Genomic DNA, 26457 nt, shown 5'->3' with positions numbered 1-26457 from the left:
AGCTCTGCAACTTATTAGTTGGGTGATCTTGAGCGCAGTTTCTTCATCTATAAAATGAAAGTAATAATACCTACCTTATAAGATTATAAATTATGTAAACTGCTTACCAAGTACCTGTCAATCAGTAAGTGGTAGCTAACTTATTTTTTCCTTTCTTCATTAAGATCCTTCTTAAATTAAGCCTCATGGATGTAACTTTTATTGGCAAGAGAGATTCTGTGGAGAGTCGCACCCCTCTCAACTCCCTGTATGTTAAAAACTCTATAAATCTATCAAATTAAAGGAATTATAAGCTAGAAGAGAAGCCTAAATAGAGAGCTGCACTAGCCATTAAAGTCAATGAACATATAGCCATGCTATTTATCAGCCTACTGCAAGTGTAATATTATATATAAATAGGGGTGGGGAGAGAAAAAGGAAGGGAGGGAGGGAGGGAGAGAGGAAGGGAGGCTTGAAGGGAGGAATGGAAGGAGAAAGAGAAATGGAGAGAGTAAAAAGGGGGGGTGGGGAAGAAAGAGATCAGTATTTTATTTCTTCTAGAGCTTAATATATAGTTAACCTAGTATAGCTTAATATATAATTAGCCATGGAAATGTAAGTGACTTTGGACCAAATAGAAGATGCCTGGTTTGCTGTAACTCAAAATGAATAATTTCCTCACAAGTTTTTCCTAGCTTTTGTGTAGAATGGCTGTCACATCTTTTTCATGTTAGTTACATAACCAAAGATTCTCCCTGTGGACAAGGAAAAGAAGGATCAGGCTGCCACACTCTTACTGAAGTTTGTAGTCATTTGGACATCCAGTTCCCCATGAAGGATTCATCCTCTTTCCTGGGAGCAAAATTCAGAAACCAGTTTTCAGGGTTGCACTCTGTGGTCCAGAAGCAGAAATCAAACCCCAAAGACCATGAATAAAGATGTGCCTTATTATAAGAGAGAGCTGTGATATGCACTGGGAGAGAAGGCTCCACAACATTTCAGATACGTCATATGTGCAGGTGGATAACAAAGGAAAGAAATTCTCCCAGATTTGGGGTCCCTTGGGGGAGGAAAGGAACTCTCACAATGAAAGGGGATATTTTGTTCTTTTCCATAGCAGCATATTTGCTCCAGTGGGAAAGATTCCCCAGTACTGAAAGGTCTGCCTGGCACTGGCCAATTTCTTAGGTACAGGTCCTTGCCCCTTCCCTCTCTTATCCTTTTTTGAGTGACTGGATGTCAGCATGAGGACAGACATCTTCTGTTCTCTGAAATAATCATCCAGGATTTCTGTCTTCATAATTCAGGTATGGAGACATCCAACCTTGGAAAACCAAGATCTTTCCTTTTTGTCATTATTCACATCCTGGGTCATCTTTTACTTGTTCATTCATAGACCTAAATCTAGGGATTAGAATGGAGGTGGATGGTTGAAAACGCTTGGATAATACTGGACCCTAAACAGAATTTCACTTTCCCAGTGGTATTTCACTCCTGACAGCACTAGTCTGTGTGCATGTTATTCCACCTCTAATATTACTGTTGCTGAGCATTCTGCAGCTGTGTGGAAGTTATTCATTTATGTGGTTTGGGCCAGTTTCTGAGAAACCGGCAAAACTAAGGAGCAGAAGAATCCATAAATGTTAGATTTGAACAAAGAAAATTATAATCTTTTTGGACTTGTTGTCCTCCGCAGTGCCAATATAGATATAAAAACAGAGTATGGAAATGACATAGATACATGGTAGATACAGAGAACCCTAGTGTTCAGAGAGGGAACATGGGTCTGGGGAGAATTCACCAAATTCACTGGCTATAATATCTATTCCATGGAGTTTTGTCTAATCAGTTTCCTTTATGTGTTATTTCTGTCATTTGTTTTTGTTTTTCTAGTTTTTTTTTTTCAGTCATTCAAAGACTTCTGAAAACAGAACATTTGCTCTATTTTAGATGAGTTTTATACACTTCTCAAAAAAACAAACGTATGTTTAGTCATCCTGGTAGTATTTGGAAGTGCATATTTTGTTTGACATTATTCCTGAATTAGATTCTTCCTCATCAGAATAAGTGTAAAAATGCTTCCATATGTTTGAAGTTGTTCTCATCATTTTGCCAAGAGGGAAAAAGGAAGAAAGTAGTTTACAACAGTTTTCATATGAACATATATTTAATAATTTTTTCCCGTAAAGTTAGCTAAAACAACTTTTCTACTGCTTAAATATGCTACTAAAGTTAAGATAATAATATCATTGGTCTAAACATATTAAATAGTGATTGACAAATTTTTAAAAATATTAAAATGAAATGAAAGTATATTTTACTAATTTTTATTTCTTTTACAAAATAAGACTTCAGGTAAGGATCTGACTTTACTGTCTTCCCAAATAGCTACAAATCATGTAGCACTATTAAAAACATGCTTCAATTTTTCACATACTAAATTCTTTTCCATGTAATAAATTCTTATATATAAATTTTTGTAAAAAATCTCTTCTGTTCCATAGATATCCTTACTAATTCCTGATCTCTTTACTAAGATCTCCTGACTAATGCCTAGGAATGTTTTAATAATTGCAGGTTTTATGGTATATTTTAATATATGGTAGATCAAATAAATATCTTTTCAGTATTACAGTTTTATCAGAACATTCTTGGCTTCTTTCAGATGCATGTTAGAATGATTTTGCAAAGTTTCAAAAATATCTGATGGGATTTTTTTATTACAATTTCATTAAACCCATAAATTAGGTTAGGAAGAATAATTGATTTTCCTATCCAGGATCATGGTAGGTCTTTTCCTATATTCAATTTAAAAATATTTCTCTGTAAACTATATAATATTCTACATATGGGTCCAGTATATTTCATATTTAATTATAGATATTATAGATTTTCTTTGCGGGTGGGGGAGGGGTGTGGGGAGAAAACATTAGCATTACCTTAAATGTTCCTAACTCTAGTTTTCCCATTCTTTTTATAATGTAACTTTTGATAATGGAAGGTTATTTAAAGACTTAATTATCAACCTGTAGCAGAACAAACTATTCAATGCATATGAGGATATCCAGATTATAGTATCATACATAACAAGTTTCCAGCTTCTAAGACACCAAATTAGATGTGTTCTTAATTGCCTGTCCAGAGCCTTTTAGCCAGGCAGAGCATTGATGATGATTTTTTCCTCCTAATTTTCTTGTGAATGTTATCATCAATGACTATTTACTTCAAGTTCTTTGAGGCATTTTCAGAAGGATTGGAGTACATTCACCAACACCAGCATTAAAGTCTATTCCTGGATTTCCCATCTTAGGCAATGGCATTACCACAGTTAAAACTTTGGGGTTCTCTCTTACACCGCTTCCTCACTTAAACTCACCTGCCGAGTCCTCTTCAGTGCTCCAACAGTGTTTTTTTCAACTGTGTCTTTTTTCGTTCCCACATTTCAAAGCCTCCCGTCACTCTGCAGTCATATCCCTCCAGTTTGTCCACACCACACTACCTTTCACCTTTACCATAGCCAGAGTAATCTTCCTAAAACTCAAGTCTGATCCTGACACACCCTCACTTGCTTAAGCACAGGATAAATCCAACATGCAGGAGGAGCTAGCTGTATTTTACAATATTGTGTTGGATGCTAACCATACAAAGATAAAGAAGACCTCGACTTGTACCGAGATGTTAAGGAATAAAGGCCAGATGTGTTGGCATCACAGGCTAGCAACTAGTTATCTGACCAGGCTGACTTCCTACCACTCCCTTACCTGTCCCCTGATATCCAGATATCCTGGACTCCTGAGAAAACACTCACCTTGACTCTACCATGCTTTGCTCAAGCTGCTGTATGCCTGGCCTGCTCTTCATGGCAAAATCCTACCCTTCTTTCAATGCTAGATTCAACCTCTTGTGAGATGTGAAGATTTACTCAATGCTTATCCCTCTTCTAACACCATAGAAGGTAGAGCTAGCTACTCCCTTGACTGCTCTCCCACAGCAGTTAGTTTGCACCAGTAATGCAACACAAAGAGACAAATTTGTCTCAGTGTCTGTCTTCTTGACTTTACTGTGATTGTCTTATAGCAGAGGCCCTGAGTCAGTCACCTTTCGACACCTGCTCCAGCACCTAGTCTTACAAATAACACTGAAATGCTCAGGTCTGTGAGAGGAAGCCACAAGCAAAGAAGGTGCTGAGGCCTTTTATTCTTTTTCCAAAAAATAAGGTAGTGTTTTCTCAAGGCAAAAATTCAACTTATTTTTTGCATCTTAATAATTCGTGGCCTCAGTGAAAACAGCTTGAAGGCAACATAGGGTTTGGAATCAGAAAACCTGAGTTTAGTTTGCACTACTCTATGAATTTGAACAAATCGCATAACCTCTATGAGACTTACCAACCTCCACTATAAATTAGAAATATCTGCCTACCAGGGCTGTTTTGAGAGTTATGTGAAATTATATACATAAGAAGCTGAAAAAAAATTTTAATGAGAAAGCACTCTAAATGTCAGTGTAATTTTTATTATGGTTATTTTTATATGTAAATGGAGGCAGTTTTACTTTTCAGAGATTTTAGAAATAATTTTGGAGGAGTAAAGCCCATGTAAATATATTTATATATGTATATATATATTTTTTTAATGACACTTGTATCTAAGTTTGCCTAGGTTTTCTAATTTTTAAAATATCCTGGGGAGGGGGTACAAAATTTCATTTCCCCATATTAATTTTTGGTTTATCCTACTTCTAAGATTACCATCAGGTTTCCACAGCTTAGAGTGCTTATGTGGCAGCTATAGTATTTTGGATCCTAATCTGTTTTCCTTCTCCCTGGGCTTTTCCATTTTTCTCCCGTCTGTTCAAGCAGATAGCTGGTTGTGTGCTTATTGACTCAGGGGTGGCACATGACAGGATGGAGAAGAGAATGCACAGCTTTTCCAGCTTTTGAATTTTAAAGGAAGAATCCTGGGCATAGGGCTAGAAATGGTGAGGAGAGTGGAGCTACCCTCCCAGAGTCAAGAGATTTTTCTGGGCTGGAGAAAGGAGAGGAGAAGAGAAAGAAATCCGTGGGGTCCGAAAGCAGAGGGTTCCTATGTCCTGCTTCCTAAGAAGTACTGCTAGGAGGGGTGGCATGATCCCATAAAAATGAGCTGGTTAGGGTGTCTGGAAATACTACTTCTCTAGCCAGTAGGGAAGTTGGTAACCTGTATAATGAGATTAATAATATCCACCTCACCAAGCAAAGCAATTTTGAGAATTATATGAAGGAAATACATGCGAATACCTGGTACTAAATAGGTATTCAGTAAATGTTATATTCCCTCCAGTCCCCATTTATGTTTTGATCCTGCTCAGCAACCACTTTCATTCCTCAATCAACCCTATGCTCCATTTCCCACTTTCTTGCTCCTGGACTGCTGAGTGGTACTCGACAAAAAGAGGCAAGACCATACAGGCAAGAGCCAAGCTGCCTCCCCATCCCGTTCTTTCCCCTTCCCTTCTCCCTCCCCCTTCTCCTTCCCCTCCTCATTGTCTCCCTACTCTCCGTCCTCTTCATCTTCTTTTATGAACATCACTCTGCTACTAAACAGTAGTCCTGGTATCCCTTCTCCTTCTCTCACCCAGTCCTGCAGAGACTCAGTCCTCTTCCACCATCAGGGCAAAACAGAGCCTCTGTCTGGGCAGTGCAAGCACACCCTTTGCCATGTGTCCTCCTGGCAAGGTTAGGCTGGAGTAGGGCAGGGGTAGGGCGTTCTTGACAAAATACCATCCTTCTCCCTTCTCAGTGGACAAATTCTTTGTTTATGAAGTACTGATGGAAGATTGTTCCTGTCTGAGGAAAAGTCCCCTTCCAGGATCTCAGGAAAGAGAATTGAAAGTAAGATCTGAAAGAACTGAGATGTTCCTTTTGATTTCCTGTGTCTGAGTGGTAGCTCTCTCAAATAGTAACACGAGTCATGACAGCACATGGCCTCAGAACATGTGGATGGCTAAAAGGAGGCAGGTCGATAATTGAGTTATTCACAGACTTGCAGTTTATGATACCTTATGGAATCTGTGTGGCCTTGGATGCTCTCTCCTGTCACTATGTTTCTGGTGGAACCCCAAGGGGCACAGGAGGGTGGTAAATTGCTAGCAAGACTTTGCTCAGTGCTTTGCAGGGAAACAAGTCTGGTTTCCGTTTTGAGCGGAGCATCCTGGTCGAGACACTCAGTTCTCTACTTAGCTGCTCCAGAAATGGTTAAATTTCTCTATGTGGTGCTCAGGTTTCTACACTTAGACAGCTGTGGCAGCCCATCACTAGGGCATATTTGTTAGTGCTTCATACTTATATACTTATATAAATAAGTTGGGTTTTCCCATGCTCTCTATAGAAGGAGAGGCCTGAGGTTTTTCAAAGGCATATGTTGTGTTGTCATCCTTGGAAAATGTTATCGTTTGTTTCCTAGTAGATCTCAGAATCCTTAGAGAATAGGAAATGTGACAGATGAGTTTTGGTCACAGGGAAGGCAATGTGGGAGCCATCAGGCATGGGATTGGAAAGACAGACGTAGGTATAATGCTGTCTTGGGGTCTTGATTTCCAGATGGTAAAGGATGTGTGGAGAGCTGAAAGTGTGATTTCTTTCACCTTCTGTACCTTTTAACTTCCAATACCTGTGGATAGGCCATGGCTGTGGGCCCTCTCAGAAAGCATAGTTGCCCAAGGATTGGCCTCATCTCTGCCTCAGCTTATTCTATTTTAACCCTGGGGGTATGGTTTACTTTAAGTTGCAATATCTTTGTTCTTTCTGTTTCCTACAGATTCATGAAGGTGGCAGGAAACACAGTGGATGCAGTTACCTGGCAACAGTAGGTATTCACCATTTTTGCTCTTACTTATTATCAGATGCTGTGAAATGAAAGATAAGTAGTTGTCATGAAGTTATAACTGAAATTTAATAAACTATCTTTCGTGCTCCAATAAAAAAGTTAAAACTAACTCCAAAATTAGTTGTTGGCAATCAATAACTTTAATCATAATGAAAAATATTTTATTCTGCATTTATACTCTTAGTTTCTGTAAACAACAAGTTCCAAATATTTCCAGAAATTCTTATCCTCCTTCAGTTTGTCGTTGTGAGTCATGGATTGAGTGGGTCTGAGGATCTTGTCCTTCCCTTGCTTAAAACTCCTCAGTGCCTTCCCTTTGCATGTAGACCACAAGCCAGACTCTACTCTGGCCTGTAAGGCTCTTTGTGTTTGGCCTCTGCTCTCGTCTGATGCCGTCCTGCCCTTACTCATTCTGTCCCAACACACTGGTGAGGACTTTCAGTTTGTAGAGAGTTCACATGCATGTCTGCCTCAAGAACTTTGTATGTGTCATTCCTTCTGCTTGGAATGCTGTTATCTTCATATTCTGCGTAGCTTACTCCTTCTCATCTCTTAAGATTCAGCTTACATGTCACCTCCTTCAAGAGGCCTTCCCTGATGATCCTATCTAAAGTAAACCACCTATTTAATTGTCTTTCTTAGCTCATTTTTCCATAGCACTTACCATAACTTACAATTACTATTTTTTATACTTGTTTTTGTAATTTGTGTGTTTTCTCTTTTACCAGAATAGCACTTATTCAGTTCAACAAGTGCTTATTTAGGCAACTGTTAATTGGGCATTTACTGGGCGGTGGGGGGGGGGGGAATAACGACAATGATAATAATAACAATGTGGCAGGAACCTTTATGTATCTTACCATATCTGATCCTCAGAACAACCAAATGAGGTCAGGACTGTTTTTATCTATATTTTTCTACAACTTAGAGGAAGATGTATAAAATCCAAAGATTACACAGAAAGTGGCAGATTTTGGACTTGAAGTTGGGTCTGTCTCACTCCATGGGCTTCTCTTAACTGTTACTGCTTTGGTAACAAGACAATGATCCTATACTGGAAATATTACATTCTATTGGTGGAATTCAAATCCTCTTCAGTGTCCTCGCCAAAAGCTATCTGGATAATGTAGCATAAAGACAAGAGACTGGAGAATTTATAGTGTTTATAAAGGGAAGTAATGAGAAGTGTACAAAAATTAGTGGGTAAGAATGTAAGCATTGCTCAGTTATCATGGCTGACAGGGAGGGATCAGAGAAAGTTTTTTTCCCCTACTCAAGTACTCTCCATAGTACAAATGCAGTGAAGTGAGCACAGTATTTTTTTTTATAAAGGAAAAATACGTTTTTGTAAATACAGTCTGTTTATTAGCTATTTGAAAAAATATTGGCCATCTCTCAAGATAAATATCATGTGTTTGTAACTACTCTAAAAATACCCCCAAAGCAGGCATGGGGTTGTGTTTCTTTTGGCTCCAGGATCAGCACTCATTTGGGGACAACAAGTAGCACCTGGACTCTACCATTTATTCCTTACAGCCATAATTTTCAGTCAAGACTTGGAATAGTCATGGAACAATTCCGAGAAATCTTGGCCAGGAGGACTCAGTGAAAATTAAAGCCAAATGCCATGTTTCTCTAACCCTGAGAAATGCTGAGGTGAAAATTTCTTAATGATGTAAAGGAAATCAAGAGTCACTGTCAGGAAAAAAAAAGGAGAATAGAATTTGTCAGTATTCATCTAGCCAAAAGAATCAATTCAATACTAGGATATTGAGCTTGGAGCTTGAACAACCAGAACTCTGAGTCTGAAGTCATAAATGAATAAATCTATATAGTTAGACTATTTTGATTTGGACTTTTATGCTCTTGGATTTTCAGGACCAAGATATACGACTTGATGATTGGTTCTGCCCACCAACCCATGCAGAAAACCCAGAAAGAGTTAGTGAGATGAAGTTCCAATTACAGGAATGGTGGAATAGCTTGTATCAGATAGCAGTGATAAATCTGGACAATAATTAAATACACACACACACACACACACACACACACACACAAAGAGTGATCAAAAGGCAGCAAAAGCTAGAGGAAGTTATTCAATTCCTGAAAGAAGTGAATGGCACTGGTGAGATCTGTGGTTACTTAAGAATCCATACAGTATGAGGTGGCTTTAAACTCAAAAGAAATACATGGTCATATTGATTTGAGGTGTCGGAAAAAAAAGTCAGAAGGTGGAAATATCAGAAAGATGGAGTTATGGGGCAGAACACCAAATATGCATATAAACTTCCTTTCAAATCTTTGCCTCATCCCTGAACTGTGCATATTTAAGGGAGACTTCAAGGAGCCTGGGAGAAAACAACAGCTGGAAGCCTGACAAATTTGAACAGAAATTTCAGCTGCTGTCTGTCACATGAGGGACAGAGATTGGAATTTGAATCTCACAAATTGAGGGGCTTGATAAACACCTTGTGCTTTACAGTGAAAACTAAAAGACATGCCTCAGGAGTAAAGTCTATGTTCCAGGACTAAGGATTTGCCTTAAGTCTAATGTGTAACCACAACAGGCTCACCCTAACAAAGTCTGAACTGCAGCTGCCACAAGAACAAGATGACCAGACGTTCATCTAACTGCCTGCTAGATCCCAAACCAACACTCTTCTGTCTCTACAACATATCAACCACACTTTCCAGTATACAATTTAAAAATTACTAGACATGCAAAGAAACAGAAAAATGTGGCCCATCGCCAAGAGAATGATCTATAACTTGAAACCCTGAGATGACCCAGATAATAGGATTAGCTGACAAGGATTTTAAAGAAGCTATTGCACATATATTCAAATAGTTAAGGGAAAATGTCCATATTGAGTGAATACATAGGGAAATATCAGCAGTGACATGGAAACTATATATATATATAAAACAGAACCAAATGAAATTATTAAAGAAAAAAATAGAACACTGAAATGATGGGAATTCTGTGGTGGTCCAGTGGTTAGGACTCCATGCTTCCAATGCAAGGGGCACAGGTTCGATCTCTGATTGGGGAACTAAGATCCCACAAGCCCTGTGGTGCGACCAAAATAAATAACTAAATAAATAACTGAAATGAAAGACTCACTGGATGGGCTTACTAAGAGATTGGAAAGTACAGAAGAAAGGGTGAGTGAACTTGCATACAGATCATTTGAAAGTATACAATTAAAGAACAGAGGAAAAATATTGGGAAGAAAATTGCCAAAGGTTCAGCAACCTCACTGCCAATATCAAGTAACATCTGTGCAATCAGAATCCAGAGGACAAGAGAGAGAGAATGAGGCAGAAAACTTTTTTTAAGAAACCAAACCTGGGGACTTCCCTGGTGGTCCAATGGCTAAGGCTCCGCATTCCCAATGCAGGGGGCCCAGGTTCGACTAATGGTTGGGGAACTAGATCCCGCACGCATGCCACAACAAAGAGTTTGCATGCTGCAACTACGAGTCCGCATGCCGCAACTAAGAAGTCCATATGCTGCAACTAAGGAGACTGCATGCCTCAACTAAAGATCCCGCATACCACAACTAAGACCTGGCACAGCCAAAATTAATTAATTAATTAATACATTAATAAATAAATATTTTTTTAAAAAAAGAAACCAAAGCTGAACTTCTCTCAAATTTGGTGAAAAACATTAACTTATAGAACCAAGAAGCTAAGCAAGCCCTAAGAAGGAAAAATACAAGGGAAATCACACCTGGACATAATATTTAAACTGTTGAGAACAAAAGGATGGAGAAAAATCTTCAAAGCATTCAGATAAAAATGACACTTTACATAGAGAGCAAAGACACAAATGATGGCTAACCTGACATCAGAAAAAATGGAGAACAGAAGACAATGGAACTGCATCTTTAAAGTGCTAAAGAAGAAAAAGTCAAACCAGAATTCTCTATCTAGAAAAATATTCTTTTAAAATGAAAGTGAAATAAAGATGTTTTTGGTAAGTGAAAGCCGGCAGACCTGTGCTACAAGAAATACTAAAGGAAGTTCTTCTGACAGAAGTAACATCAGAAGGAAAGTTGGATCTCAGAAAATAATGAAATGCTTTGGAAAGTGTAAATTTATAGATAAATATATTTTTCTCTTAATTTCTTCTAAAAAACCTGACTCTAATACAAATATATAACATTGTATTATGGGGTTTATAACATATAGAGTTGTAAAAATATACGGCAATAATACCACAAAGGATGATGAAGGGAGGAGGCTGTAAATGGAGTTATACTGTTCCAAGTTTTTTTTAACGTGAAGTAATACAATATTTACTCTAAGAAGACTGTGAAATTGTATTCCTAGAATTAAGGCTGTGGATAGAACTAAGGTTGCTGACCTAAAGTAGGGAGATTATCTTGGATTATCCAGATGGACCCAGCGTAACCATCAGCGTGGAAGAGGGAGTCAGAAAAGAGGAGGCATGGGAGGATTTAACTACAGAAGAGGAAGTCAGAGTGATGTGATGTGAGAAGGATTTGACCTGCTATTGTTGGATTTGAAGGTGGAAGAAGGGGGTCATGAGTGAAGGAATAAGGGCAGCCTCTAGAAGCTGGAAAAGTCAAGGACATGGATTCTTCTCTAGCACTTCCAGAAGGAATACAGCCCTCCTAATACTTTGATTTTAACACAGTGAGATCCATGTTAATTTCTAACATACAGAACTATAATAAATTTGGATTGTTTTAAGCCACTGTTTGTGATAATTTTTTAGAGCAGCAATAGAAAACTATAGAAACAATACATAATAACAGAGATTCAAAGTACCCAAAGAAAAAACTAAAAGAACAAAAGGTGGAAAAATGGATAAATCTACTTTCGTAGTTGGAGATTTAAAAGCGTTTCTTTCAGTAATTAATAGGACAACTAGATTAAAAACAGAAAGGATATAGAAGATTTGAATAACACTATCAATCAGCTTGACCTAATTGACAGTTGTAGGCTGAGTTGAACATACATTCTTTTCCAGTGCCCATGGAACATTCATCAAGATAGATCTATATGCTCAGCTATAAAACAAGTCTCAATAAATTTGAAAGGATTGAAATAATACAGAATTTTTTAATCGAAATATAGTTGATTTGCAATATTGTGTTAGTTTCAGGTGTACAGCAAAGTGATTCAGTTATATATATATGTATTTTTTTTCAGATTATTTTCCATTACAGGTTACTACAAGATGTTGAATATAGTTCCCTGTGCTATACAGTAAATCTTTGTTGCTTATCTGTTTTATATACAGTGGTGTATATCTGTTAATCCCATACTTCTAATTTATCCCTCCCCCTTTCCCCTTTGGTAACCATAAGTTTGTTTCCTATGTCTGTGAGACTGTTTCTGTTTTGTAAATAAATTCATTTGTATTATTTTTTAGATTCCACATATAAGTGATAGCATATAATATTTGTCTTTGTCTGACTTACTTTACTCAGTATGATAATCTCTAGGTCCACCCATGTTGCTGCAAATGACAATATTTCATTCTTTTTAGGGGTGAGTAATAGTCCATTGTGTATCTATATATATACCACATCTGCTTTATCATTCATCTGTTGATGGACATTTAGGTTGCTTCCATGTCTTGGCTATTGTAATTAGTTGCTGCTATGAACATTGGGGTGCATGTATCTTTTCAAATTAGAGTGTTCGTCTTTTCTGGATATATGCCCAGGAGTGGGATTGCTGGGTCATATGGTAGCTCTATTTTTAGTTTTTAAAGGAACTTCCATACTGTTTTCCGTAGTGGTTTCACCAATTTACATTCCCACCAACAGTGTAGGAGGGTTCCCTTTTCTCCACACCCTCTCCAGCATTTATTGTTTATAGACTTTTTGATGATGGCCATTCTGACCAGTGTAAGGTAATACCTCATTGTAGTTTTAATTTGCATTTCTCTAATAATTAGCAATGTTGAGCATCTTTTCATGTGTCTGTTTTGATGACAAAGAAATTAAGTTAGATATCAGTAAGAAAAATATCTATAAAATACCTAAATATTTTGAAATTAAATAACACACTTTGAAATAATCTATGGATCAAAGAAGTAATCATGAGGGAAAGTAAGAAATATTTTGAAATGAGTATGATATATTTTATCAAAATTGGTGGAATTCAGAAAAAACAGAGCTTAGAGGGAAATCTATATTCTAATATGCTTATATTAGAAAAGAAGAAACATTGGTATCAATGACCTTTTTTAGTTTCTATCTTAAGAAGCTAGAAAAAGAACAAACTAAACTCAAACCAAGTAAAATAAAGAAAATTACAAAGGTAAAAGCAGAAAGCAATAAAACATAGAATAGACAAGCAGTAAAGAAAATTTACAAAGCCGGAAGTATTTCTTTGAATAGGTGAACAAATTTGAAAACTTAGAGAGAGAGATTGAAAGATAGAGGGAGAGAGAGAAAGAGAGAATGGGAAAGAAAAAACAGAAATTGCCAGTATCAGGAATAAAAAAGGGATTCTCACTATCGATCGCATAGATATTAAAAGTATAATAAGGGAACATTATGAACAACTTTATGCCAACCAATTTGACAATTGAAATGGACAAATTCCTTGAAAATATAACATCAAAATGACACATTAAAAATTCTTGATATCATTATAGTATATCGGGTTCATTTTGGAATATCTGGCAATTTCTTATATAAATAAAATATACCTAACCTATGACAGAGCAATTCCATCACAAGGTATTTACCCAAAGGAAATAAAAACATGCCACACAAACACTTTTATAAGAATGTTCATAGCAGTTTTATTAATGATAGGTAAAAACTAGAAACAGCCCAGGTGTCCATCAGCAAGAGAATGGGTTAAACAAACTATTGTATAGTTGTATAAAGGAATGATACTCAGCAAGATCAAAAAACAAAGTAATGATACACTTCACAACATAAATGAATCTCGCTAAGTGGAAAAAAAAGCCTTATATAAAACAGCATATTTGTGTTTTTCCAATTATATGAAGTTCTGGAATAGACTGTGAAAATTAGAAAATTGCCTCTATAGGTGTAGGGGGTAGAGACATGGATCAAGAGCGAAAGGCACAAGAGGGACTTTTCTGGGGTAATTGTAATGTTCTACACTTTGATAGGGATTTGGGTTACACAGGATTATGTATGCTTTTGTCAAAATTCATCAAATGATACATTTAAGTTTTGTGCAGATCATTATATGTAAAATTTACTTAAGAAAAAGAACCATAACAGATATTAGAGAACTCTATTAAAGAACTCTAGTTAATAGTATGATTGATGAAGTGTTTAGGATGAAGTATACTAAAGTCTGCAACTTATTTGAAATGCCTCAAAACAGAAAATGGATCAATGGATGGATAGAGGGATAGATAGATTGATAACATTAGCAAAATGTTAATGGTAGAACCTAGGTGGTGGATATATTTTTTTCACTCTACAATTCTTTCCATCTGCTTCTGTTTGAAATTTTTCATAATAAGATATAGGAAAAAAGGCTAAATTGTAACACCTGAATATATTATATAATATTAAATAATATATTGTGAAAATAGTTATGAAAAATAAATAAGAAAATGCTTTTAAGTGAATCAAATAAAATAAAAAATATACAATTCATACCTCAATAATATAAAAATATGCAGAAACTCAAAGAAAAGTTACTAATAGGTTAATAGTATTAACCTTTAGATGTAAGGAGTATAGGGATGGTTTTATGGTCATCTTTACTTTTCTATAGTTTCCAATTTTTCTGTAATACGGATGTATTTATTACATCCTTATTACATCCTTATTCTTGTTTATAATAGAAACCATCAATACCCAGCTCCACCCTTCCCAACTCCAATTCCCCCTCCCCAGAAGCATTCATCACAATTTTAGCCACTTCTTATATTTCTTTCCATATTTCTAAATAACAATCTAATGATATTTAAAATTTTTTTCCAATTTAAATATTATCTATTAATTTCCTACTATGGAAGATAAGAATTTAGCTCTCATACCTCCCTAACTCATCACACACTGAAACATACTTACATTTCCCCATTCTCCAATATTTTATATCTTAAGTATTGGTTAGATCAGAATTCAGTGCTCATATTTTTATTCCTATGTAAATATGACTTGCAGAAGAGAATGTGCGTGCAATGATTACATTTTCTTTCTTCCACAACTTTTTGTTTTCCCTGCAGTTAATAACTCTTTTTCATTTGCTTAATTTCTTATTAGTCTTTCCCTAAGTCATGCCTAAATTCTGTACCAGATTAGTAGATCTCTCTCTTTGTGCAAACACTCCAGGTAGCCATCAGTTTCATCTTGTCCTTAGAGGTGTTCTCCTGGAGCAGTCTCTCCTCTGGTTCCATCTGGACTAATTGATCTCCGTGCTTCCTGCACAGCTGTTGTCCTGGGATCTCCCTTCACCATCATCCTAGGGATTCCTTTTGGCTCTCTTATTTGTTGGATGCATGCCTTTTTATGAAGTTTACTCCCTCATTTTGGTGGAACATTTTTTTTCCAAGAACTTTCTGAGAAAAGATAAATGAGAGGTAAACTTGTTGAGACCTTGTATTAGAATTTGATTCATATTTTGGATGCATACAGATTTCCCTTGGATTTTGATGCTTTGGCTCCATTTTATTCTAGCTTTTCTTGTAACTGTTGAGAAATCTGATCCTTTTAAATTTCCATTCCTTTTATTTGCCCTGTTTTTTCTCTGTTGGTCCTTGTAAAATCTTCTTTTTGTCTTCAGTGATCCTTTGTGTGACTCTCTTTTTATTCTGTTTACTAGGTATGTGGTGGACCCTCTCAATCTGAAACTCATACCCTTCAGTTTAGGGAAATTTTTCTGAATTTTTTTCTTTGATGATTTTCTTCTCCTTTTTTGCGCTCCCTCTCTCTCTCTCTCTCCCTCTCTCTCTCTCTCTGGAACTTCCATTATTCAGATATGAGAACTCCTCAAACAGTAGTCTAATTTTTATATATTTTTCTCTCCCTTGTTTTTTTCTTCTGTTTTCTGCTAAATCTCCTTAATCATCTATGTTTTCTGTTGAAATTTTCATTTCTGTTATCATATTTCTAATTTCCAAAACCTATTTTTCAAAGCTTCCTTTTTATGGCTTCTTTTCTTGTTTCTGGATGCAAAATCATTTTTCTCTCTGAATATATCAATTTTAGTTGTGTTTGTTTATTTTGTTTCTTTTCTTATTTTCTCTTCCCTCCCTCTTTCTCTCCCTCCTTTTGCCTTCCTCCCTCTTCCTTCCTCCCTTCCTTTCCTTTCCTTTCTTTCTTCTTCAATACTTTTCTTATGATTTCTTCATTAAACTTTTTTCCCTCTATGTTCTTCCCTCCTCCCCCCATTTCTTTCTTTTTTTTTTTTTTGTCTTTCATATTAAAGATTTTCCTCAAATTGTCAAATGATCCTTAGATCTCTATTCCTATTTAAAAGAGAGGCATGAAAAACTGATTGGATGTTTTTTTCCTCATGGACATTTCTTCTCAACTAGTTGAGGGTCTATGTAGGGTGATCTGCCTGGGTTATTACATTAGGGGATTCCTAACTGGCCATATCTGTTGGTCTTTTCTTATGTGCAATTTAGTTTTTCCAGAGAAGAATTATCTCTTCTGCCAACTTGGAAGTATAAATCTGCTAGCATCCTCATATCTAAGAAAGGAGCTGGATATCTCATTGTTTAGTATGTAGCCTTTCACTTATTCCTGTTGTTTTCAGTGTGGTTGCCCCCACCTCATCTATGTTTGGTGGCCCTGACTCTAGCTCAACCTCCAATGCTCTGCTCTCTTGGAAATGGGACAGTTTCTCAACTATGTAGGGTAGTGGATCATATTTATAGATACCTACTGTATTATAATTAAAACAGAAATTTTAAAGACGTTTATTTTAAAATAATAAACTCATTTCATTTTACCACAAATAATGTATTTTTATAAAATAACTATATTTTCCAAAAAAAATGTTAGTGAGAAGAGTGGCATTATTTTATATTCTTGAAAATCTCTTTAACACCTAGCTTAATTGAAGATATGTGTATTCTTATATCTTCTATGTTTTGTGGCAACATATTGTTTTGGTTTAAAAATATGAAGACAATTTGCCTTCATGGAGATATGTGGCTTAAAAAGGGAGGAGTATTTTAAATAGTCTTTTTCAATTTATTGCGGCTGTTCTTCTCAGATACTACACCAAAATTCAACAAGCGATAGCTTCCTAAAGGTTAGTTGCAATATGGACTATGAAGCCATGTTTATGAACTTTTCATACTCTGATGCATTAAATTTTTTGGTTTTGCATTTTGAATGTATCTTTTACCCATGCATCATTTTAACATCATGCATTGATCATTTGGAAAATATTGTTTTATTGAGTTGTGAGTTATGCAGATCTTCCAAATGTTGATACATTTTATTATGAAACATCAAAAAAGCACATTTATTAATATCACCCCTGACCTAATCAGAAAAAGTCTTTAAGTTTTGGGAAGCTGACAACCTCATGGTGGCAGATACAAATATTCTAAAATTCTAATTTTCACTTAACAGTTCAAAATTTATAATCAGCAACAAGTTCTATCAGTTGTTATCCTTGAAGTGATAGGCTTATTTTGTTCATTTTTGAGAAAAATGTCTTCCAAATACCCAAGTCTGAATAACCATAATTTGTCTGTCAGTCATTCTTTCAAGTAAAAATTTTGCTCATAAAAAAATGACCAATTCAGTTTGCAAATCAAACAATCATGTAAGTGTTTATCCTTGAGACAACCATCATCATACTTTGCTGTGGAAGTGACGTCTTTTATGTATATTTCTCATTTAGTCATGTAGAATATTTTTTAAATGTGTACTCGGGTTAAAATTTAATAAAATTTATAATTTTTATTACTTTTACTTTGGGGAATTATTAAGTAAAACTGACATTTTTGTTTTATTGCAAGTATGTGACATGACCACCAGCACAGTTTGACGTTCCTGCCTTGATTTGTGTTAAGCTCTTTTGTCCACTGTTGCTTTGGTACCATCAGCCCAAATGTCAAATAGTTTTTCCAGAACAAACCATGAGAGTCAAATAAATTATTTAACACTTTATGTATTTCATCACCATTTGTATTTAGTGCCAAGCATTTGTGTTTAGTACCAATACACCAAGTGTATTTTACTATTATTCACATAAAAGAAGATCTTTATCAGTGGTTAGTTGGTGTTTATGTTGGATGGATACAAAAAAAAGCTATGTCTGTATTTATCAAGATATTAATATCCGGAGATACTAACTTTGTCTTCATGTTTGCAGCTAAATCTTTAACGAGTTAATGTATTTTTGGGAAATGGTCCCGGGGTGATTTCTTTTAGTAACTTTTACTGACTTTTCATCCAGCAGGCATTCAGCAATGTCAACTGTAGAAGCCTCTATCGCTCTTTTAGCTACCTTGTGTACCTTTCTAGCCAATGAAGTATGATAAACTACTCTATAAGATGCTTTTCTAAATTTAAAATTATTTCTAAGACTTTTCTAGATTTTAAATTTAGAAAAGCCTTCAGAATAATTTTAAAATGTTACTTGCAAAATAAGACAACAAAATGTTCTTACTTTCATATAGGCATAAGAAAAACATTAGAATTTCAAAATAACTTATTGGATGATTTTAAGGTTACACAGATCATAGCAGGTATAATAAAAATAGCTTGTAAGAACACAGTAGAAGTATTGAGAACAAACTGAGTTAACCTTTGAAAACATACATATTTATACCCCAAAACATCATACCTTAGAAAAGTCTAGAAAACAAGACTATACAAGCATACATTCCATTAGCTGTCAGAGCAATGACATTGTCACATGTTATATAAATACTGGGAAACCCAACTGTACACTTGTGAGAAAATGAGAGTGAAAATGGCAAATAATTGTCATAGTATTATTTTGAAAATAGCTTTGATCTTATGGACTCCTGAAAGGGTCTTGGGTATCCCAGGAGTCCCTGGACCATACTCTAATAACCACTGATATAGAGTGAGGGTAGGGATCTGAGGGTCTAGTTGTTTCTCAGTTCTCTTGTTTCAGCCTCCCTTTCTCCCCCATTCACAAAGGCACCTGGTGCTTCCAGCTCCTGAGACTTTCTGGGGTTCCACAGCAAGAAACAAACTCCTTTTAGGTTTCCCTAAAAGGATTCATGGGTGTAGAATTCAGCCTCCTCTGGTTAGCTAAGTCAGTTTTCACTCTTCTGTTTTCTAATATCAACATTTTTATTGTGGTGTTTTCCTATCCTATTCTCTTAGACCTTCTGTGTTAATGACTGTTTTCTTTTTTCTTTTTTTGCCCCATTACCATTGTTTTTGTGAGGTTTTGGGAGAGAGCTTAGTAAATGCCTGTTTTTAAACCACCATATTTAACCTGAAATCCTGCTGTCTGCTCTTTTGTTCTTCTAGGATTATTTTTAATACGACAAAATTTAAAAATTAATTTAAAAATATGAAATCAATGTTCATATTTATCAATTTAGGCAAACCCAGGTGTTCTCAATGCCTGGGCCTCACCAGAGACAAACAGAAAAATAAACGACAGCTATGTAGCCCAGACATCAGTATTTTGAAGAAGTTCATTATGTGCTTCTGACTTTTAGTGAGGATTGAGAACTACTGCCCTGGAGCCTTCTGATTGAGTATCAATAGCCCCTCGGCACTTATGCTCCAGAGAGCACACTCAGCATACAGCTTCTAGACCACCACCAGCAGCAACAGCATCACCTGGGAGCTTGTGAGAAATGCAAATTCTCAAGTCCCATTCCAGACCCCCTGAATCAGGACCCAACAATCTGTGGTCTGACACTCCCTCCAGGTGATTCTGATGTGTTCTAAACTTGAGAACCACAGCCATAGAAGATGACTGCCTTTTTTCTAAGAATACATTCATCACTGAATTTTTTGGCACAAAACTTTTTTCAGTAGCTTCTCTTCTGACGTGTCAATGGGAGAAAAGATGTAAGAAAAATTGCCCTGGGAATTAGCTTTTAGAAAATTCCTGCCCCGGGACTTCCCTGGTGGCACAGTGGTTAAGAATCTGCCTGCCAACGCAGGGGACATGGGTCCGATCCCTGGCCAGGGAAGATTCCCACATGCTACGGAGCAACTAAGCCCGTGAGCCACAACTACTGAGGCTGCGTGACACAACTACTGAAGCTTGCACACCTAGAGCCTGTGCTCTGCAACAAGAGAAGCCACCACAATGAGAAGCCCGTGCACCGCAATGAAGAGTAACCCCCGCTCGCCACAACTGGAGAAAGCCCTTGCGCAGCAATGAAGACCCAATGCAGCCAAAAAAATTAAAAAAAAAGAGAAGTCCTGCCCCTTGTAGTCAGAGTCAGTGCTTCAAGTCATCTAGTTTTCAATAAGTTTTTCTCTTATATAAAAGTCAGTGCTTTTCTCTCTTTGGTCTTAGTCTGCACTTATATACCTCATTCCTCACTTCTGTTGCAGAAAAACGAAATATGGTATGTATACTACAGCTGTAGGCTTAAATAGATCAATTTTAAGATATCAATTTTATAATTTAGATTTTTAGCTATATTTAAAAGCATAAAAATGAACTTTTTTTTTTTTTTTGCGGTACGCGGGCCTCTCACTGTTGTGGCTTCTCCCGTTGCGGAACACAGGCTCCGGACGCACAGGCTCAGCGGCCATGGCTCACGGGCCCAGCCGCTCCGCGGCATGTGGGATCTTCCCGGACCGGGGCACGAACCCACGTCCCCTACATTGGCAGGCGGACTCTCAACCACTGCGCCACCAGGGAAGCCCTAAAAATGAACATTTTTAAGAAGTCATTGTAAGGGCAACTATGGGTTTGCCCACAATATAATTAAATGTGAGCAAAATGACTCTGAGAATAGCATCTATTGGAAATTCATGAATGTTTCCAGGGCTGACCAGAGATTAGAATGACTTGTTAAGCAAAAATTCTGCTTAAAAGAAAGAGCTGAAGGAATCCATCACATAGATAATCAGTTTTAGGGAAACGAGTGCTGACAAAATGTGGACTTTATTTGGAAAAAAAGACTTAATGTGATTCACAAGAATGCTAAAACTTATTTGAAACACTATTTTGGAAGGGAAGAACCTGTAGAGCTGCACCTTATGGTTTGGTAGAAAGAACAAGGGCTTTGAAGTCAAACAGGCCTGGACAGAATCCGTCTGACCCTCAGTAGGTTTGTGGCCTTGGGAAGAAAGTAAATCTTTCAGAGCTCAGTTTTCTCATCTATAAAGTAGGGTTAATGCCTACTTCACAAAACTATTGTTAAAACTAAATGAGGTCATGCATGAAAAGCACTTTGTACAGTACACACAATATATTGAGTCCTCACAAAATGTGAGTTCCCTTTTTCCTTCCCTTTCTGTCTTTCTGTGATCCTTCCCAATCTCTCTGTTTATGAGTGTCTTGCTATAGAATATACAGATGTTTAGCACATATTCTATTACTGAGCATTTTTATAGTACCGTGTAGATGTGTCAGGTCTTTTGCTTATGGTCTTTTTCAGCCAAAGGAAGAAACCGTTGTTTTAGTGGGGTCACCCACTAAAACACCTTTTCAGCCAAAGGTGGTTCTGTGGGGTCACCCTGTTATGTTTTACATTCATTCAAGAGATATTTATTGAGCACCTATTTTATTAGGCACTGCGCTAGACGTTAAAGATAGACTAGGGAGAAAAAAGAGACAAGAGCCATCCCCGTGGGGAGCTTAGTGGGCTTCTGATTAGCAGAGTTTATCCCTATAGTGATCACTTCTATAAGCCATGCCTATTCTTCATCTGGAAGAGAAGGTAGAAAGGGAAAGGTACTCCTGGTGGAAGAAATAAGGATGACAATAGGAAGACGATCTCTGTGGGCCCCAGAGAGAGCTATGCCTAGACAAATATCTGCTGCAGATGATTTTAAAAGGAAAGGATAAGGAGGGAAGGGAGCCACAAATGACATGGAGCTTGGCTACAAAAGAATTAGAGAAAAAGGAAGAGAGAAAAAAAGAACTTTCTAAAAGAGAGTTGAAGAATCAAAGAGCTCTTTATTTTAGGAAAACGAAGATTGGGAGTTCCCCAGCAGTCCAGTGGTTAGGACTCCGTGCTTTCACTGCTGGGCTGGGGTTCAATCCCTTCCCAGAGATTCCGCAAGCCATGCAGCGCGACCGAGAAAAAAAAAAAAAAGTGAAGATTATACACACATCTATAAGAGTGTATTTTATTTAATTGAGCATCTTCTGGTGTCAAGCTCTGCGCTAATAAGTTCGTTTCAGAAGTGATTCAGAGCATGGGTTTGCTGTCTAACAGACTGAGTTCAGGTCCTTAGCGCCTACTGTCTGTGTGACCTTGGGCAAGTTGCTCAGCACCTCATTGAGCCTCAATGCCTTCTTTTGGAAAGTAGGCACAATAATACCTGTGACCCAGGGGGTAGGCACCTTATCATTGGCCCAAGGGGTGTGCTTATAGCTTTCTGCTCAGCCTAATTCTGAAGGCTGCGTAGTCTCCATTAGTGGCTCCCTGTTACCTCAGTCACTACTAGGAAAGCTGTCTCAGTGTCTACTGTTGATTTGGCCAACAGAGAGTGGGCTACTCCCTTCCCATTTCAGAGCATACACACATACAGAAAACCCCAAAGAGGGCTAGATCTGGCATTATCTCCAGGTTCCCTCGGGGGTCTCCTCTGCCTCAGGAGGGAAAGTTTGAGAAACGATGATCTAGGGCCTTGCACATAGCTAATAACATCTGCCATTCATTAAAGCTACCCAAGCATGCTATACATTATATCAAGGGTATCTACTACATGTATGGATGTTAAATGGGCTGCATTTAGGGACTTACTAGGCTTGAGATTCTAAGATCATCCCCTCTATCTTTGTGCCAGGTCCCAGTTGTCCTTGTCTCAATCACCCTGAAGCTCACCCTGGAGAGGTGCTGGTTGGTTCTAACTATCCATCCTGTAACTGCATGGGAAATCAAAGGGTCTGGGTACCAGCTTAGACTTAGAAATTCCTGACCCTAACTTTCTTTACTCTTCTGTTAAGCAAGTGTTGCACTAGTCTGGAGTCAGACTGCTGGTTTTGAATTCTGGCTCTAATGCTTACTTGTACAAGTCATTTAACTGCACTGTCTCAGGTTTTGCATCTGTGAAATAAGTACTCATTCAAAAACAATTTACTTTCTGCCAAGCACTGTTTCAGGTTCTTGGGATAGATCAGTAAACAAAACAGACAAAAATTCCTGCCGTTATGGAGCTTAGATTCTGGCAGGGAAGTGGGGGTTGGTGGGAAGGAGATGGTTAGGTAGAAAGACAATAAACAATAAGTATAACAAGCAAATTATATAGTATGTTAGAAGGTCAATAGTTGGAATAGGGGCTTCCCTGGTGGTGCAGTGGTTAAGAATCCGCCTGCCAATGCAGGGCACATGGGTTCGAGCCCTGGTCCAGGAAGATCCCACATGCCGTGGAGCACCTAAGCACATGTGCCACAACTACTGAGCCTGTGCTCTAGAGCCCACGAGCAACAACTACTGAGCCCACATGCCACAACTTCGGAAGCCTGCGCAGCTAGAGCCGGAACTCCGCAACAGGAGAAGCCATCACAGTGAGAAGCCCGCGCACCACAACAAAGAGTAGCCCCCGCTTGCCACAGCTAAAGTCCGTGCACAGCAACGAAGACCCAACACAACCAAAAATAAATAAATAAAATAAATACATTTATTTTTTTTAAAGTTGGAATAAAGGAAGTACTGTAGGGAGGAGGCAGACTGCAGTATTAAATAGAGTGATCTTTGAGAAGGTGAGCTTTGAGTAAAGATGTAAAAGAGTTGAGGGAATTAGCAAAGCTGATACCCTGAGGAAGTGTGTTCCAGGCAAAGGAGGAGCTAGATCAAAGGCTCCAAGATGGGAGTGGGTCTTAGGTGTCATATTCATTCCCACCACATAGGGTTATTGTGAGGATAAATGAAATGATGCATGTAAAGCCTTTAGCTTAGTACTTACAATCATGAGTGTAAGTTGAGTGTAAGTGTAAGTTTGGTTATGATTATTATTTATCATTTTTATGGAAGTCACATTTCTAAATATTCAATATGTTGTAAAATCTTTCAGAATGATCCACATAGCACATGAATGGAATGGTGCCTCTTTGCAATTGCTGTTTTCCTCCCTACATATTCTTGACTTTTATACATATTACTTTGAGATAAAATATATATTTATTGTCTCTGAATAATTTCTTTCCTTGGCAAGAGTCATTTAAAAGGTGTAAACTCTGTTATATTAAAATTTTTTTGAAGCTAAATTGGGAGCTGTGACCACTGTTCCCACATATTCACTTGCTTTATTAGTTTCTCAGTGGTTATTGTCTGAAAGGTTGCTATGGTCAAAAGCACAGCCATTTACTAGGGAGGACTTTCCAGTATTCCCAGCCAGTCAAACCATTTTTTCTTTCCATGTCTCTTTTCTTTTTAGAAGAAAAGAATGGGAGATTTTATGTTATTAGAATTCTATTTTGACTGTCTCAAACTGCAAATCCTCAGAGGAATCAGCGCTCTGTATACATAGTGTTTTATTAATATGTTGTGTGGGGTAAGGATGATGAAAATAAATAAGAAGAGCACTAACTGAAAGCCTTCCATCTGCCAGATATCGTTGTAGCTGCTTTATATAAAATTAAACCCTTGAAAAACCTGACTACTTTGCTATTCAAACTGTGGTCCAGACCAGCAGCATCAGCACTGTCTGGGAGCTGCTAGAAATGCAGACTCTTGGGCCTCACCCCAGACCAGTTATTGAGTCAGAATCTGCCTTCTAATAAGAACCCCAGGTGTTTCATATGCACATTAAAGTCTGAGAAGCACTGCCCTGACAAGACAAATATCACTAGCACCATCTTTCTCAGATGAGAAGAGTAAGCTTCAGAGAGAGCAGGTACCTTGTCTAAATACCGCAAGTAAATGGTAATCCAGGATTTAACTGAGGTCTGTTCGCAGAGTCCAAACTCTTTCCACTACATTATTTCCCTCACAAGTCCTTTTTAATAGGTATTTTTCATAGTCTATTTTATAGAGAAAAAAATAGGTTAGCTTCTATTTGAGCCTACTTTGAAAGCATTTGCCCAGACAGTCTGAGTGTAAACAACTGGTCCAAAGAAGCAGGCCTAGAAAATAACTGAGTTTGTGTGTGTGGCTGTGGGTAGATGAGTCACATGCCCCCTGCCTCTTCAGAGATTACCTGCCTTTCTGTTGAATTAGGGAACCCACGTGTAATTGTTGGCAGGATTCTCCCCAAATCGCAGAAGACAAGAGCAAATGGAGAAAGGTGGACCATGGCCTGAGGAGATGAACAATCTGGTGTACGAGTCAGGGAACGTCTTATTTTATGAGCAAGGAGGTATTTATATGGTTTGCCTTGAGTGAATCGCCTCTGATGTTGGGAAAGCAGACCGGAAACAGCTGGACCACACTTTGGATCAGTTGCCACAACAACGTGATACATTTGTCTCTGGTGTCATTTGACCCCTTTGAGTGCTGTTATTACCTCAGTGTGGATGTTTGACTTTCAGGCTTACTTTGTGCAGTGAGTGCATCTGTTTGATTGTGTTCCTCGGATTACATGGAGTGTTGATTATATTCATTTGGGAGTTTGGATTCTAGGATTGCAGAACATGGCAACCTCATAGGTGACTGGATCCGAGGACCTCATAGAACCACTGTTATATTTACCACCGTCAGAACTCCGATTTCCAGGGGTAAACCATACCTGATGGCATCTGGGAAAATTATACAAATATCCAAATTTCAATTTCTGGTAATATATTCCACTTTCTCCTCTCAGATGATCTTTGTGAGCAACACTTGCAAACTTGATCTCAGCACAGAAGTTATGGTTATTACCATTATTTAGTATTTACCTTTTTCTTGGAAAAATTAAGCAAGACAGTCACCATTTGGAGGTTTGCAAAGTAAAATTGAATATGCACTTGTGTGAGTTCAATAGTTGCTCAAATCTTTCCTCCTAAGAAGTTTAGAAATGACTGGTCTCTTGATAAATTGCAAGTGAGCAGAGCTACTGTCACCAAGAAAGGGCTGAGCGCTCTGCTTGAATCATTTACCCTGACAGACATTTGCTCTCCTTAAGAAAATTGGCTGTTTTCTCCTTTCTGATAATAAATGAGCCAAGCTCCCAAATTTATGGCAGCTGAAACTGAAGGTCCTGAAAAACTTATATTACCAGGCGGGTGCCCACCATCACAACATTCTCTGAAAGTCATAGTTAGGCTTCTACCTAAAGAACAAAATCTCCTCAGAGTTCAAGAAAGCAAAGAGAAAAAGAACCTTACGTTGTTAGAAGCTAGGGAGGATGGTTTTGAGTATGTGCAGGATGTAATTTCATTATTGTCTAGCATTACATGGCTGTTTCTGGAATCAGGGAGTTTCCTAAACAGAATATATTGTTGTTAGATGGCAGCATAACTGCTTTCCTGCTGGTATTTTAGTGCGGAGGTGGATAGCTGTTTCCTATATTTCCCCCCCTCCCGCCCCCCTTTTTTCTCTCTTCCACTTCATTTCCTGTAAGTAAAATGA

General features: G+C 37.5%; 1 protein-coding gene across 3 annotated transcripts in view; it reads left to right on the top strand.

Annotated features, from left to right (window-relative positions):
* The window catches only part of HPSE2 (heparanase 2 (inactive)), a 595067-nt gene that overhangs the window by 365298 nt on the left and 203312 nt on the right, over positions 1-26457 (top strand). For all 3 annotated transcript variants that reach the window (XM_024121610.1, XM_024121612.2, XM_024121611.2), the window contains one exon: positions 6774-6821. In XM_024121610.1, coding sequence (XP_023977378.1) covers positions 6774-6821 — 48 coding nt within the window. The remainder of the gene's footprint in view (positions 1-6773; positions 6822-26457) is intronic.

The sequence above is a fragment of the Physeter macrocephalus genome, chromosome 20, assembly GCF_002837175.3.
Source record: "Physeter macrocephalus isolate SW-GA chromosome 20, ASM283717v5, whole genome shotgun sequence".
NCBI classification, from domain to species: Eukaryota; Metazoa; Chordata; class Mammalia; order Artiodactyla; family Physeteridae; genus Physeter; species Physeter macrocephalus.
The sequence above is the reverse complement of the archived record's forward strand: the minus strand, read 5'-3'. Positions and strand labels throughout refer to the sequence as shown.